This window comes from Hippichthys cyanospilos, chromosome 4, assembly GCF_059441005.1.
Source record: "Hippichthys cyanospilos isolate Australia breed blue-spotted pipefish chromosome 4, RoL_Hcya_1.0, whole genome shotgun sequence".
NCBI lineage: Eukaryota > Metazoa > Chordata > Actinopteri > Syngnathiformes > Syngnathidae > Hippichthys > Hippichthys cyanospilos.
In genome coordinates this window covers 9,134,371-9,152,303 of record NC_142372.1, presented here as the reverse complement: position 1 = coordinate 9,152,303, position 17,933 = coordinate 9,134,371, and the positions used below count along the sequence as shown (strand labels likewise).

The following is a 17,933-nucleotide window of genomic DNA, read 5'->3' as shown; positions in this document are numbered from 1 at the left end:
GGTAAACAAGAGAAATGTAACGCCCGTTTGCAAGAACGGCTAAGTGCCTTAGTTATCACACTACGAGGAGGAGTGTGCCGTTGATTGGCTAAATTACTTTGACAATGATGTGGATGTAAATGACCCAAAAATTATCAAAATACTGCGCATCCATATAACAGGTTAAAAAACAACTTTTTGTATGTTCTCAAGGACTTAAGATGCAACAGCGCAACATTGATGTATAATATGCTTTGCGCTTCTATTCACACCACACAGAAAGATTATGCAACATCAAATAAGGAATGGTATCTGTCAACATCTCTGAAAACCAAAATGTGTTTGCCACAACTGCTGCACTTTGTCATTTTCCAGCAAAGCTAGTCAGTTTTATTGAGTGAAGAACCAATCATGCTTCAGGCTCAGAGAACATTTGCGCTCACTTTAATATGCTGATCCTTGAAGTATTTCAGGATTCAAAGTGTTTATTGTCATGCGCACAGAGTAGAAACGAGTTTCTCCATACAATGGAATACTTACTTTGCTGTCCCCACGAATGTCGTAAAAAACAAACAAACAAAAAAAAAAAGAGTAAGTACCAGCTTAAGTCAAAAACAAGATATTATTAGCTGTATTGTACTACTGGTGGCTGTTGAGGAGTCTGATGGCAGAGGGGAAGAAAGAGTTTCTAGGTCTGCTCGTCCTGCATTTTACACTTCTGCAACTCCGGCCTAAGGGGAGGAGAGCGAACTGTCCCGGGTGATGGAGGCAGCTCTCCTGCGGACTTTAAACCTCTGAGTAACAAGCAGACGCATGCCAAATATAAGCTTTTTTTTTCTATTGAATTGCTTTAAGTCGGAAAAATTCCTTGTTGTTTATGAGACTGTATGCCATCCTTCGAGGCAGCGACATCTGGAGAGGAGCACACAGATGGGCGTGTGTCTGTATCCTTCCTCGAGCGTTAAAGTCATTTATCATCCTCTTGTTAATGCTAGTCATGAGTCATAATCATCTCGTATGAGGGATTTTCGGATCGTACACAAGTCTACTTTGTAGGAGCAAAGGCGTTTATTACTCGACTACAAATAGGGGTAAGGCAGCAATTGTCTATTTACTGTATTTTTGCAGTTGTGCTTTTGGAAATATTTAACAATGATTGTGGTATATGCCAGTTCTTGTAGCATGAAACTGGAGTCTTCAACAAAAAAAATAAAATGACAATTATGGAAAATTATAGATTAGTGAAAAGGAGGACGGGATGGAAGAATTGTGCACAACAATGTGTGTGCATCAATATTTACTGAAATGTCCAATGTTATCTAATTTTTAATACTACTGAGGGTCTGGTATTTTATTATTATTCATGGTAATTGGAGTGCACTTACCACATATAGCACTTTACTTACAGCTACCATCATGATTATAGTTTTTTAGAGACAGTGCTTGTTGCTCTTTGTCATCTTGCTTCCACTTGCGGTACATACATTTCTGGGACTAATTTTAGTGACATAGATTGATGGACCATTTTATCAACTTATACAGTCCACAAAAAAAATATAAATATTGTATAGTTAAATACAGGGCAAAAGTTTAGAAAAACATTCCTATTTAAATGGTCTCAAAGACCTTAAGAAGTCAAGAAATCCAAGCTATTAACGCTTGTTAATGCACAGCTGTCAAATGAACATTATTCCAGGTCATAAAACATCATCCGTGTCATAAAGCTGACTCAAAAATTACTAAAATGTGCAAAACTGCTGTTTTGGCTGGTAAAGGAGTTAATCTGACAAATTTCCAATGCTGGTATCTGAGTGCTAGAGCTTCTGAAGTGAGATCATTTCACTAAATGACCATATTTCCTTGATATGAAAACAGGTGTATCTGTTTGAATGTTTAAGGTGATAAACCACATCATTGTATTTGCGGTTGCCTTGTCATGTACCGGAATTGAGTCTATGAAAATGAAATTAGCGGTTTGGCACCTGCCTTGTATTTTAGCAGAGATGTTGATGAAAGTGCTTGCAGTCTCACAGCGGCTCGTGGAAATCAATTTAAAGCAGTCTCTGATTAAATGCGTATGCATAAGAAAGTGAGGCAAGGCTTCGTGTTTCATCTGCAGGTTCTAATTTTAGGGACGGGATGTGCATTTTCTCTGCAATGCACCATAAACATCTGCATAGGTGTGTTAACAGCCTTGTTAATGCTAATTATAATCTCATTAGAAGCTGAGCTATTTTACAGTATGCTGTAACTTTTCATTGGTTTTTACCTTGATGTTCATGTGCCTCTGTAGGAGCATGTCATTCGCGAGGAAGCCAGGAGTTTGACTCCACGTCAGTGTGCGGCCATGGACCTCGTGCTTCCCACTATCAAGGTAAGTTTTATGTCCGAGAGGCAGCCGACACAAGAGACTTGAATGAATGGCTCGCCCGAAGACCTTGTTTTTTTTTGCTTTCGGGCTCCCCGTGCAGCCACAAAATGTAATTTACCTTTCAGGGACCTTGGTCGATAAAACATCTCAAGGATTTATTTGGCTTTTCGGTGATGCCACCACAGAATGGCACCGGTGATGGCCAAGAGGAAAAATGTGATAAGCATAGACTGGACATAGCAGTTATTGAGATGTAGTGTGCTGACGGATACGCTTCCCTGTTCTGGATGGTCTGTTCGATGTGGACATCTTTTGATCACAAATTTTGAACCATTTGGTCTACACACACAGACCCAATGCGGACTATCCTATTTATCTTCAACCAGTGGTTCACCAGAAATGGATGTCTAAATGGCCGTTTCGAGCGCTTACATCAAGCAGAACAATTGGCTCCGCCCTGTTTGACTGAAGGTTGAGTTTATCATTTCCGAAGCTCATCAAAGTGTTTAAAAAAATAATAAGTGGGACATCATTATCATTAAAGCCACCAAAACATTGTCTCAACTAGGGCTGAACGATTATGAGAAATAATTTACAGTAATTGTGATTTATTGTGAAAATATATTTTTTAACAAACAAGCAATTAATTTTAACACATCTTATGTCAATAAATAATATAATAATTATAAAATAAAAGACAATTGAAGCATTAATTAATTTGAAAGGCTGTTTTCTTCAGAAATTTCAGGTTTAAACTTACAATTTTGACATGTAGTCACTAGCATTCACTGTGACAACATAATTCTACTCGTTGTGACATAAACATGCATGAATTCTGTTTGTACAAAATATTTTAGACGAAAAATATGTACACCTATAGCGCAGTTTTGATCATCTAGTCCCTCCCTCCTCCCTTTCACCCCTTTCCGCTAGCATGGAGACTTTTAAACTGCAACGATTGCAATTAAGATATCGCGATTCATCAAATCACAATCATATTGCAAATGCAATCAATCATTCAGCCTTAGTTTTAATGCAAAGAAAGACAAACAAATAGTAAGCCTTCAGTCTTTGTGTGGGTGGAGTCAAAACGATTAGCTGCTTTTCACAATGAGTTGAAGTATGGGATTAGAAACACTGTTCAAGTATCCAATAAGAGATTTCATCTGGTGGTTGCCAAGATAGTGACAAAAATATTCCTCGTATTATTTGTGTCCTTACCCGCATGACTTTGAGTTGTGAACTATTGAGAGTACCTGCTCTATCTAATCTACTTGAGTGTTGTGTTTACGTGTTTCAGATGCACCACAAGTAAGGATGCACTGGAGACTTATACCAATGTACATTTATATTCTTTTCTTTGTTTTATATTTGTGTGGTCACATTAATCCACTTCTGTATGACTGTCAAGAGGGCAAATACTTGACAACTGAGCTGTTGTGTTGTGCGGCAACAAATTTGGGAGTTATTGGGGGGGGGGTGCTGCAAAGAAAATGGATTGATTGCGCAGTCTCCGAGGCGACTACCCGGTGGTTTGGATCAATCATGTTGCCAGCATTATTGTCATCAGTATTCCGACAAGAATAGTCAATTAGCACAGTTCAGCATTGCTTTTGGGGAGTTGTGCGATCAGATCGATCCTTTTTGGAACAAGCTCATACCATTTACGCTTAAAAAAAAATAAAAATAGAGACAAAAATGACAGTCTGCAACAAGATCAGATATCCTTGAAAGAAGCTGGACTTTCCATGCGCCTCAATTTAATCACACTGAACTTTAAACCTGTGTATACTAATGGACAGAAAAATGGATAATTGTGCAAGCTTATATAACAGTCCACACGTGACATGGATGTAGACACATTTTCAATATAGTACATTTGTGCCTGTCTTAACTCTGACCTTTAAGGAATGCTAGCAGAGAGGCAGCTGCTCCATCTCGCCGACAAAATTGAATATACTGGATATGCATTTTATTAGCATTCCACCAAATGGAATGCATATAAAATAGGAGATTATGAAAACCTACATTAGCTTTCAGTTGCTCACACCTGATAGCGGTAGAACTCTCATTGTAGTGATTGCAAGTGACCCAATTGTTTGACAAAGTACTTGCTCCCAAAAGGTTCTATAGGTTTTGTTCCAGTTGTGATTTTATTCCACTGAGGAGACATACAATATGTAAGCACATAAGTGCATACAAATAGGAGGTACAATGAGAAGTTCACGGCACCTTGATTTAGCCACAAGATTTTGATGAACATTCGAGTCAGGGCTTCCACATTAACTAAAACTGCAAGGGTTCCACATATCCTTGAACTATTTTTTTTTTTCTCCAGCAATACTTCCATGCTGGAGGAAACGGGCTAAAGAAGACCTTCCTGGAGAAAAGCCCTGATATGAAGTCCCTCAAATATGCTCTTAGCCTTTATACTCAACCTACAGATGCCTTGATCAAAAAATATATATGCACCCAAACCTCTCAAGGTAAGTCACGCCTGCAGCTATGTCATTTATTTTTGAGCACTTGTTGTGGCACTATATTTTTTTTTGCTGCTGTACATGTGATAGAATTGTTGTTTACCCTACAAGCTAAACACCATTGAAAACACAAACTGGTTTGGGAAGCATATATTTTGTCTTTGTTAGATATTTTTCACCGCCATACACTATTATATTGTATTGATTTGTCATGTCCATGTCCATCCCTTTGAAATATTAGCACAAGGCATTCATCTGTGGTTTGGTGCTGTCGAGAGGTGTTTCTGCTTCAATGCACTCATTGAATCGTCAGGGCCAACAAATGTTCATGTAAAGACTGTTAAGCGTTTAAAATAGCAAAATCCTATGTGTGTGGTCTACAGCAATGGTTCTTGTTTGGGATGTGAATACCCCTGTGGGGGTTACTGCAGGCATCAGAACATCTAAATTTTATTGTTTTTTAAGGCAGGAACATGAAGTAAATTTTTGAGTTTTATTATCTTGTTATAGAGACCTGTTGTTGCATGCCGTTAATCTGTGTTGAACAAATAAGATTTGCCAGGAATGACAATGATGATGTAATTTGACTTTATCTTCTGTAGTAAGGAGTGATAAAATACATCTTGAAATAGCATGAGAATTGTAATTACAAAATTTCATAAATCAGACACAAATGGTGCAGCACTGTTTTAATTCTCGATTTTTTTTTATCCTCTTTCCAAAAATTATTTAATTTGTGCTAGTTAAATTGTTCTAGGCTGGGAAAATGTTACTGTTACTGTACTGTTGTTACTGTTAGTATGCTCATCTCAATGACATTGCGCTATACATAGCAGTAAGTGCATAAAGTGTCATGTATCAACTTGTAAAAAGTGGCTACATGTTTAAAAAGAAAGAAATGGTATATTCCAAACCTACCAGCACTACAAAAAAAAACAAAAAAAAAAAACATAGAGCAGTGTTGCTTTCTACGGTCAAAAAACTGACTCGGCTCACTTGCAAAACATTTTTTGATTTAGAGCAGCACCCTCTGGTGGATTACTACTGACACATTATTTCCAATGCAAAGGGACTGACCTCCTCATGACAGAGCTTGTTTGTCTACTACTTGGCAAAAGAATAAAACAAAAGGGAAAACGATCGTTGCCTCCTCACTCCTTTGTCCCTTAGGGTCCGACATTCCAACCCCCCCTTCCCCTTTTCTCTACTCACAAACATAACTCTGGCAGAGCCAATGGATTATTTGTGTACTCGGCATCTATAAATTCTCTCTCTCTCTCTCTCTCTCTCTCTCTCTCTCTCTCTCTCTCTCTCTCTCTCCTCTCTCTCTCTCTCTCTCTCTCTCTCTTGCCCCCTCTTCCTCTTGCTTGTCGTCATCACTGGCCCACATTTCTGCCCGTTTAATCTGTTCATACCAACCTGCCCTCCTTCTCTACTGTAAAACGGATGGAGCATCTCCCGGTATCCAACTTTGTTCAAGAGGGAATTCAGCCTCGGATTTTGAAGTGTGTGGATCACACCATGGGTTACATACACAAAGGCGCTACAGTACACGCCAATGATTCTGTGTTGTATGAGAGGCTGCCTATAAGTGAAGGTGTTGGGGTGGCTGATGCACATGAGGTCAGCAAACAGTGCTACCATGCACCGGCTCTCCAACGCTCCTTCATTAATCACCAACCCCCCGTTGCTCATGACAGCGACACATTTACAGCCCGCCGTGCACTCGTTTATTCCACTGAAGCCAATGTGTGTCGCTCCTTGTTAGGAAAGCCGGCTGAGGTCATAAACCAGAGTCAGGCTACTATACAAATGTGTGTTTCTCCAGTCAAAATTGCGTGGTTTATTTTGTGGATGAAACTTCACTCCATTGAGTCATTTACTCAGAAGATTTTTAACTGTGCAACTTCATGTCAACAACTATGACATCTACTGTCATTTGTTAGCATAAACCCACATAAGACTTGACCGATTTTAGAAGTGCCCCATTGAAACTGTGCAAAAGAAAATTTACCTTGGATCTAAAGATCAGATTGGCCAAAATACCTCACAAGGGTCAAACCTGTTTCTTTAAACCAACAGTACCATCTAGAGGAGTCAAAATTGCAACAAATGGTTCATTCCCATTATTACTGAACCTAAATTCATGCAAATGAACCCCAACCAGAAACAGTAGTCCAAAAACCTGCGTACTAATATTCTATTACTTGCGATAAATTAGTTGGTACATGTATTGCCGTATTACTATAGTACATCTATTGCCGTTGCAGCATGCACCAAAGTTTGCACAGTTTGAAGAGTTCCATGGAATAACCAAAAAAAAAAAAAGTTCAGCAACTCATTGATCAAGAAATAAATCAATGAGGACAGGAATAATTTGGAGTCAATGGCATCTATCTAGCAAAGATGGGGTCTATCAGGTCCTGTCCGGTTCAATAACATTTCACTTTGGTCACACTGGTGTCACTTGAGCAGGAGTGAACTGCTAACTACTCATGCATTTATGGAATGGCAATAATTTACTAAGATAGCGAGATAATACAGAGATTCAGATTATTTTCAAATAATACATTTGTCATTAAAGGTACACGAACTGCTAATTGCAATATCTGTTGCTGCCATATGGATTCTGCACTGTGCAAGACGATGCACTGTGCGACTGTCGCAATATATCAACATTTTGTCCCTTATCGTCAGTTATCCATTTTGTACTGAATTCTGTTCTCGGATGTAGACTTTCGCCTATTGTAGCATTTCACTAGTATTGCAGTTCTAATGGCTGTGTGACATCGAGTTTAAAAACAGGTGACGACATGCTAAAGTAGATGATATAGAGTGCCACTTCTGACACTGTAATGTTTTTGTTGCTTTAATGAGTCTACGTACAGTATTCCTTCTATGTGATTACAAAAATGAATTGTATTGGATCAGAACATTCATGAGCTGAAAGTGCTGTGACGGTTCTTTGTTTTGGAAAAGTTCTTAGTCTAATTATGCAGTGGGGACTCTCACTCTTCCCCTTGGGCTATCATTGAAATAAATCACCTGCCTCATTTCTTCATTTGTAGCATAACGCATGCAGCGTCGTTGGCACATATCGATCACCTATCGGCCCGGCGTGCTCCTTTATCATTCATCGTACGAGAGCCCTCTCGCAGCCTTCTGGCGTTCGCCATCCGTTCTCGCTTGGCTGCTTGGATGCTTGGCAATCTTATCTAAATACTATGTTTATGGTATGCATGTGCGGCAGAAACGTTACGTGCTTCACTTCGCGAATCTGCGTACCTACCTGACAACTGAAACTGAGTTGAAAGCATTTTTTCCCAAAGATGTGTCGTGTCATGAAGCACACGTAAATGTGATGCATGATTTACTGCTCATGTCCTTAGCTTAGCAGATGGATGGATGGATGGGTGGGTGGGTGGGTAGGTAGGTAGGTAGATAGATAGGAAAACCAAATATTAAATCATTATTTTAAAAAGGGTGTTTATATATACACACACTTTCTTATATTTTTTCAATAATTACAGTCAGTCCACAGTATTTCATTGGCGTTCAATGGATGAATGCACTGCGGAAGAAAATTATTCATTTAGTATTTAGTATATTATTTATTCAGTATAGGTTTGCACCACCTGCCTCTCGCTGGATTTCAAACCAGATGGAATATTTCTGTCGTTTTGTAACCCTTCTTGTTTATCTTGTTCAGCCTTGAGCAAAAGGAAACAAACATCCTGTGACCAACTATGTTGAAACAAGTGTTTCCCTACAGGTTCAAATGGGATTCAATGTTTGATTGTTTTGTTTTGTTTTTGTGGTTACATCTCATTATTTTAATTACGCCATTCCCATAACTATGTATTTTCAGGTCAGTCAAGCAACGGCTCAGTGGGCGAGGTGTCCATACAAGTGAACCTCATCTCTCACCCTGGCACCGGAGAGCACAAAGTCAGCGTGAAGGGTGAGTTTTGGATTAGCTGTCATTTCTATTCAAATGTATTCACACTCGCTCGCCCGAGGCAACTCTTCGGATGATTGTGCTGCCGGGCCCCCCGAAAATGAATAAGCAGGATTCGACTGTGCTTGTGGCTCCATTTAGAAACAAATATACTGGATTACCTCAAACGGTGGCCAGGGGATGTCATTTGGTTTCTCAACCTGTAAAAAGGAATGCATTCTTACGGAGAATCAGCGCTGTCTGCTTTTTTAATAATTATTTTGGGGGGGCAAATTTTGGAACAGACAGAAAATGAGACTTGTCATGCATAAAAGAAAAGTAATACTTTAAAAAATGTAAACAAACGGCGTGCACAGAACTTACGTAAACATGTATAGCTTCCCAGAACTGCTGTTTTGGTTAGCAAAAACAAGGCTCAACGTGAACATTGGCAATTATACAATTATACAATTACAGCTGCCACATTTTTCTTTTTTTTACCCTTGAGAAATTACAGTAATGGCCATTAAATCAAACTCCACCAGGGCGGAATTGGTTAGATCACTAATGGTGTCGTTAACAGTACAGTAAACAAGGATAGGAAGAAAAAAAAAAAAAAACACTGGCAACATGTGGGTGGGACTTTTGTTGTTTAATAACCCGTCCTATCAATTCTGATTAATAGTCATTCTTACCAACAGGGGGCGGACATCTTTTGAGCATTTACCCCCTGCTGCTGCGCTCCATCTCACTGCGTTGATTCTTTTTAAATGACCACTCTTTTTTTTTCTTATATCCCCCTGAATCACACATTTTGTCAGCAACATAATTACTGACAGTATATTTATAGCCTTACATTCATCTTTGTTACCAAGGCAGTAGGGTGTGCCATTATCTTGTTATTACAGCGCGCAACAGAAAAAGCTGTGGCCTTTTCTAGTGTTCGCCACAGCATCAAAAGTCGAGTTTCATTCTGAGTGCTTTATGCTCTGGAGGTAGCCAACTGTATCAGTCAGTCATTTCTGTCTTCATATCACCCAACAAACAAGATAGTCACGACCGCTATAAATGCTGTCCATAAAAGATACTTTTGACTCAGGATTTGGTTTTCCTCTTGAAAACGCAGCTTTCAAAAGCCATTTTCAGAGTTCTACCTGGAATTTGGTAGGCATAGACACGCAAAAATATCTGAAGACTCCATGCTGAAAAAACAGGAAATCTTCTATTTCTGTGTTATTGTTGAACTTTCTAGTGGCCTTTCAAAGACTTCCTAAGGATCATTCGGACTTTCTCTTAAATATTTTGTCCAGTTAGTCTATTTGTAGTAGGTGTGCAATAAGGATTTACCAATCTTTGAGCCAAGGCATTTACAGTTTAGAAACACAATCCAAATCAGTCAATTTTGTGCGTGGAATATGAATTAAGAAGTCAAATCGATCATTTCCCAATCCATGAGAATAGAAGGACTGCACATAATTTTTTATGGTAAAGAAAAATTTGAGAAACAAAAATATTTGGTGTGATTTCCTCCTAATAACATTCTGAATTGTATTGTATCTTAATAACATTATGAATTAATTAGTATTGTAATATTTAAATCATATACAATATGGAGGAATATCAATTTATTTGTATAAATAAGTAAAAGTGTTGTGCCCTGCGATTGGATGGCAACCAGTTCAGGTTATCCCCCGCCTACTGTCCAAAGTCAGCTGGGATAGGCACCGGCAAGCCTGTGACCTTTGTGAGGATCAGTGACACTAGAAAAGGGATTTATGGATGTATTTTCCCAAATTTGATCATTTTCAATTGCGGCAAAGTTTGATGATTCGTCATTAAAGTGTGAAACTTAAACGTCAACTCCACAAGGTCAGATTATGATCAAACACCTCTCGCGATGACTGTGACACACTCCAGAGATTAATAGATGACCGTTTCTGGCAGAAATAATCAAGTTTACGTGCAGCAGTTTCCTTCTCACTTTACTTGCATTTCAAGGTTATGCTCATCATTGCTGAGAATTTAATAAAGTTTTACTCTGTGTATCAGTGGTGGGCGTGAACAACCTCCAGTGGCAGACCACCGCCATGTTCCGGCCGTTTGTTGAGGTCAACGCAATCGGGCCGCACCTGGCTGACAAGAAGCGCAAGTTCAGCACCAAGACCAAGAACAACAACTGGTCACCAAAGTACAACGAAACATTCCAATAGTAAGTCGTTACAAAATTGGCAGACGGCTATTTGGTTCTTGATTGAATCTAACTATCAGTAATCGACACTGTGTTGGCCAACACTCAATCCAAGTTAAGTTTGAGGGCCAGGGGAGTTGTCACCCTTATGAACTTTATAGATTCACTACCCTCCTCATTACAATTCGAACACTTGTTGAGTTGCAGGGGATAATTAGAACAATGATCTCAGGCTTAGTTACCTCGTCAATTTTGCCAAGGAAATACAAACGAATCTCGACAATCCTCGAACAAGAGTGTCTTTTCACCTGTCAACAAGTCACACTCAATAATGGATTTTGACACTGTATTATCAACTAAAGCATATTATTTACTAGTAAGAAACGAAGTCATTTTACCTTCCTTCCGTACGCTCCATTGTTTTGTTTTGCTATCATATGCAATCACTACCGTCGCCGATAACATGACGCCACTGGTGAGGTGCGGACGGTTCTTACAATAATTGTGGTAATGGGGCGAGTGGGAGGGTGGAAGCAGATGGAATCAGTTGGGTGTTAGCAGCCAGAGAAGTTGCTTACAGCAGTTTTTGTTCACCAAGGTTGTACCACATTATTTTCGTTAAAAGAAGCAAGCGTACCAAACCAACGTCTGAATCCATCCGTGCACACCAACAGGGGTATTAAGATGAGATTGAAATTGTGTTACTTCAAGCGCTCCAGTTTGGATTGTTTACTTACCTGTGTTATCGCATTTTGAAATATCTGCTTTTAATCAGGAAGGCCACTCTGTATTTCCTGTTTACGTTCTCTGTTCGTCATATAGCTTTTTGCAGTTGTCGAGATTAACAAGAATGTTACCATATTGGTTTCAAGTAAAGAACTAGCAGACCGATCCAACGTTTGAGTCCATCGTTTTTCACAGAGCAAGAACAATGCAGACAATTAGTGCAGTTGGTCAGAAAGTTCATCAAAATCCCATTTTTGCCGCAGCGTCCTGAGTAACGAGCACGGGCCGGAAGCATACGAGCTGCACGTGTCGGTGAAGGACTACTGCTTCGCCCGCGAGGACCGCATCATCGGCATGACCGTCATCCAGCTACGCGAGCTGGCCGACTCGGGCAGCTGCGCCGCCTGCTATCCCCTGGTGAAGAGCATCGCCATGGACGAGACGGGCCTGACCATCATGCGGATACTCTCGCAAAGGACCAACGACGAGGTGGCTAAAGAGTTTGTGCGTCTCAAGACGGACACGCGCTCGGCCGAGGAAGTCTCATAATACGAACGGAGGGGTGCCTGGGAAAAAAAAAATGCAGTATTCCTTCCGTGCGGTTTTGTCCCACAAATGAGAATGATTGGAGGCTTGGTCCACCCGAGATGATCCAAAGCTGGAAGCGAGCGAAGGAGTTGTTTGTTTGTTCGTTTGTTTGTTTTGTGCATGTGCGTAAGAGAAAAAAAAAATCATCTGTTGGAATGTTCATTTGAATACTACAAGTACGTACAAGTGTTTACTGACCGTATGCTTACTATTAATTACTATATTATACCGGTTACGTTCAAGCAGACAAGATACCTTTTGTACACTTGGTCTTTTTTTTGAACTGAGATTTGTTCCAATAAAGTGCCAAACCAGTGGAGTTACAAAACAACAACAAAAAATGAAAAAAAAGAACAACACATAAAGGAATTATGGTGATGAACTTGCTATGTTGGATTTGCTCGATTATCCGGTGTAAGTCACTTTATGACTGTGTGGCTTTCTGATTGTTGCAGAGTCTCCTGTTTGTTTTTGTTGTTGATTTTTTTCATATATATTGCTAACCCAGCACTGTTGTAGAGTTCCTTGTTGCGTTTTTAAATTATATGTTGTTCGGTTTTTACGTAGCGCTCGTATTCATTTATTTCTGCAATTTTGCCTCTCAACTTGTTAATGACTACTGTATCACCTTGCACCGTTGCACCCCTCTCTGTTGTTCTTTTCTGTTATAACATTAAGGTTTTGCCCCCCCAAAAATGTATTGGAGTCCCATTTTTTTCCCCTGAGTCACTTGAAACTTCTGTTTAAAAAATAATGAGGGGCCCATCCATTGTGAATTCATTGTTCTTTTTTTCTTTTTCTCCACACAACACTGCTGTGGAGTCCTTTGTATTTTACTTTTCATAATTACTTTTTTCCACATAGAATTAATATGGCCTGTTTTACCTCATGCTATTTGTTTTTGTAGAGTTCCTTCTTTTTGTTTGTTTGTTTTTAAATACGGTCGCTTTTAATTGTTTTATTTTTTGTCACAAAACACGACAGAGCTTGTCTGTTTCTCAGTCATATCCCTCCCGCTTTGTTTTTTTTTTCTTTTGCTCGTTGTCCCTTGTTTTAAATAGCTTGCGTTTAATTATCTTTTTATTTTCCACACAGCACTGTTGCACGTTGTTTCTCGGTCGCGTCTCTTCCATGTTCCCACGGTAACCACCTAGCAGGGTCCCAACTCCCTAGCCTTCAAAATATTTGTATGGTAAGACCACCATGAGAAAATGATGTTGTTTTTAATCTAATTTTGAAATGGCAACGACTGCTACATAAACCTTCATAGGGGTTTGTAATTTTATAATCATGACACATATGAAAACAGACTCCAGAAAGAATGGATGAGTTGTTCATTTGTTTATATATTTATTTTTCCATTTACGTGTTTATTCTCAACCGTTAGTTTCCGGCCTTTCTGAATGACCACTGTGAACATGAGCTTTGGAAGGCAAGCTTATGCCGCATCATTTCATATCATATTTTCTGATCTATTTAGTTCCTGATAAACTGCCAAAGTTGTTTAGAATCTTTGTACAAAAAAAAAACACAATCCATTCCATATATGGAGATATATATGTACATGTGGTCCGATTGTGCATAGGGTGGTGCTGAGACTTTATTTTTTTTATTTGCTGTGAAGATGTAATGATAGCAAAATGAGAGTTGCACATGTTCCTTTAAAGAAGAGAGAAAAAAAAACACTCAGCTTCTGTCATTATTTTTCTTCATAAAAAGGAAAGAGTTTAACATTTTGGTAAATATGCAACATTCCTATGTATTGCACTGATGGCAAACTGTATGTCATGTAAATATATTTAGTGAGATATTGTACAAAAAGTCTACTTTTTTTCTGTGCATAAAGTATGTGCAAATGTGGTCACAAATCTCGATCATTTTTGCTAAACAAATATGCACTCGTGCTATTATTTACTACACATTTTTAAGTGTACAGATATAACATTCACAAACGATTAGATCATAAAACGTACTAAATATATGGACATGAATGCCTGGGAACACTTCTCGAAGTTGTCGCTGGAAACGACACATAACTTGTTTACGATATTTCGTCACGAACTCTTGCGTTCCGACCTGAACAACACAACTTCATTCTGTCGTTCTGAGATGACGTCCAGTCATCAATTAAATCTACAATGGCAATCGCAACTTATTTATGCTAATGTTGTATTGTACGTCGCCTGTTGCCAGCATTTTACTGTGGCTTCATACTCAACATTTAACATAAATTAGCCGCTAGCTGGCAGCGCTTCAGTGCCTGATATGGGCTGGTGAGAGCAGTCAGATTACTTTTCAAAAGCCGTTTAATAGACATAAATGACTATAATTTAATGATGAGAACCTGAGACAGTTGCTGTTCCTACTGATCACTTCTGAACAAGACAGGTTGACTCAAATGTCCTATTTTGCCTTAAGAGGAAAATAATGTGTTTCTAAGCACAATTCAAATTACAGTAAAAAAAAAAAAAAAAAAACGTAAAAGTTGATCATGATTGAGTGGAAATGTGTAGTTTTTGTTTTTATCCAAGTACTTGATAATCTGATTTGATTTTTTTCTTTTAGGGTTAGGGTTAGGGTTAATACTCGATAGTTGCAGCCCTAATTTACATGTTAAACTCTAAACTGTTATACAGCTAAGAACTGTTTACCTGTCTTCAGTAGGTGCCGCTAGTTTGGGTAACAAAAGAGTTCAAATGGGCTCAATGATTACATTATTGCGTGAATGATAGCATCTATGACGTGAGATGAATATGGCTATTGCTTTTTTTCCACAAGGGACAAATTGGGGGAAAGGTCAGAATGGGACAGAGCTAGCTGCATTTAGCGAGATTAATAAATGCAAAGTGAAAATCACATGAATAACAACATTGTCCTCAAATGAAAAGGCACAATACGGCAAGGGCTCCAATTCCAACCTTCACACAACATCATCGCTTCCATCAAAAAAACATCAAGCCTCTCGACTTCTTTCTTTCTTTTTTTTTCTTTAGCGGTGCGCTTATTACGTCTCATGTAAAGCTGTTATCAGAGCGTTCAGCTCATAGCACTTATCTTGACGGCGGAGGCAGGGTCAACCAGATAATGTCACTCAGCCTGAAAGTAGAAATATGCGTTTTCTACCATGAAGAAAATTCCTGCGTGAATATGGACATATAATCTGCAAATTGACAACAAACTGAGGGAAAACAGGATCAGTAGAATTATTGGCACGGAAGTAGGGGTTCATTTGCAAGATTGTGTTGGAGTTTATTCGAAAGCCAATCAATGTGAAATCCTTCAATCATCTGATGTTGCTTTTCCCAAAAATGAACAGCAACATCCAAGATTTGCTTATTCCGATCTGTGGAAGCGAACCGAATCCCTCAAAAGCTTTTGCCCAATGTGAGGTCAGCTAAAATCTGGATGGAAGGACCACCTGGCAATATGTTGCAAGATGAGCCCACAGTCATGTTGTTAACCTCTTATGTCATGTTTGTGTGTGTGTGTGCACGCATTTGGCTGGCCCCCCATTGAGCCTGATTTCTTTTACAGATCAGATGACATGAGAATAATAAAGCCCTGACACATTAAGAGAGAAAAAAAAAAGGATAAATGATCCAGAACTTAGGCAAGGGGCCATGGGATCATGCACGTCCATCTGTGGGAAGATAATGGGATGCAGCAAGCTGTTATGTGTGAGTAACGCCCCACACACATACTGGCAACAGCATCCAACCTGGACTTTGCTCTGCCCTTCAAAAAGGAATGCTGTTTATTTTTCAAGGGGAAGATTGATGAGGCTTACCTCCAGGGAGGGATTACTCCTTCACAGACGGATTTTATTTTTTGACAAGCCACAAACTGGACCATTTCAGTCGAGAAAAACGGTACTTGCTAAAATGAGGTAAATAAGAACTGAATCTCTCACTTAATTGAACCGAATGGAGCAGCTGGAAAATGATTTCAGTCTTGTGGGAACAAGACATCGACGCTGCATAATCCGAGCTTCGCTGCCCATTTGCAGTTGCAAGAGTTTTATCAAAATTCTACATTTACCACCATAAAAAGTTAAAGCTTGACTCTTCCATTTTTTTTGTACTATCTCGGGATGTTATCTCGTGTTTCACCCGCTCTAGTCAGGACCCCAACCCCGTCTGCCCCTGGATATTCAAACGCCTGCTGTCTTGATCTGTCTGAAGCCCTCTACTGTTGCTCTCCAAAGCTCCCTTCTGTTTTATTATTAAATTATTGGTCTCAACTCCTACTTGCCTCAAGCGTGCTCTTGGGTCCTCTCCCACCCTGTGACAAAGGCGGAATTTCACTCAAAAGTTTGCTCATCATTCACTCGAATTGCACATTCAATGTTGATTTAAATAGGTCGCATTTGAAATTTGGGTCATTCAAGTCACCTTGGGAAAAATTCACCTGCCGTCCACATTTTGGCAGGCCATATAGAAAAAAATACATTTTTACATAGCATGCAATGCTCTTTAATTTTTCTTTTTTATGGTAATGTGAGTGTGGAAAAATGATCTTTATCTTTAACAAATACTGTAGCCTTGACATAGCATTTTTTTTTACCTTGTATAGATGTGTAATTGTTGGCCTACTTAACTGAGTTTTAATTTTTAATAAGTTCAAATAAAATTTAAAAACCAGTAAAGTGGCTCTTATGTCTAGTTTTCTGTATTCGACTATCGCGGGAAAACTTTTGGACAGCCCAGTCCTCCGGATTTATTCATAAACACGTTTTCTTCTCACTGGTGGCTACTTCGATACTCGGTTGCAAATGCTGTTGAAACTGCTCTGTTTGCTTTTTTTGTTCTTTTGCGTTTTTGATACATCCTACCTCCTTGAATTACATTATAAGCAAGTCTATGCAATTAAGTCATTTAAATTGACAAATCAGATCGGTTATCAGTTATTTTTAAACTCGGCAATGGAGATCAGTTCCAACAATCCTGATGATATAAAAGTCTCTCATTAATTGACGGAATTTTTTTTTTAAATCCATGATTTAATGTTTTGAAGGCATCCACATGCCTCTTTTGTGTAAGTAGGCTACTCATGTTTATATACTGTATGTTTATATACTGTATGTACTTATCTGAGAAGGTAACCACTGCTTTATCCTCCATCCCGCCTTCCAGTTTTCTCCTTCCCTTTGAACCCCTTCATAAATCATGCTTGCTTGTCTGTCTGGGGACGTGTGTAGTAGTGTGTTACTTACATGTGGCGCCTTGGCAGCACGATGCAGTTTATATAGAAGGTTTTTGAGTATACTGTCACCGGTCATTCGCTCCACTAAGCAAGAGAAATAAATAAAGCCTAACTTTCCTACTAGAATGACACATAGACCTCTACCAAAGGCAAAAAAAAAAAGTCCTCAATGTGACCGCTTATAAAAATATTAGGTACCCAGTGATAGTGTTAGATACTGGATTATATCGCCACTTTGAATGGCGGCGTGCTCAATGGAAGCTTCTTTTGTCATCTCGTGACACAAAATGGCCTCATAAGGCCATTAGACAAGTGTCATTGACCTCCTGATGTTTGGAGCCTTGATGATGGAGTTGTTGAAGCCACCGGGGTAGCCGCGCATCGCCGTGTCGTGTCATGTCACGGGCGCAAACAATGCTGTAATTGATTTCGCCACTTGGCAGTTTTATAGCAAACACGCTT

At 39.2% G+C, this 17,933-nt stretch overlaps 1 protein-coding gene across 2 annotated transcripts in view; it reads left to right on the top strand.

Moving 5' to 3' along the window:
• unc13c (unc-13 homolog C (C. elegans)) overlaps window positions 1–14,129 on the top strand; it is a 118,244-nt gene extending 104,115 nt beyond the window's left edge. For both annotated transcript variants that reach the window (XM_088412518.1, XM_088412517.1), the window contains exons 28-32: window positions 2,273–2,353; window positions 4,689–4,836; window positions 8,699–8,791; window positions 10,817–10,976; window positions 11,945–14,129. In XM_088412518.1, the coding sequence (XP_088268644.1) occupies window positions 2,273–2,353; window positions 4,689–4,836; window positions 8,699–8,791; window positions 10,817–10,976; window positions 11,945–12,230 (768 nt within the window). In that variant the 3' untranslated portion in view covers window positions 12,231–14,129. The remainder of the gene's footprint in view (window positions 1–2,272; window positions 2,354–4,688; window positions 4,837–8,698; window positions 8,792–10,816; window positions 10,977–11,944) is intronic.
• Window positions 14,130–17,933: the final 3,804 nt, after the last annotated feature.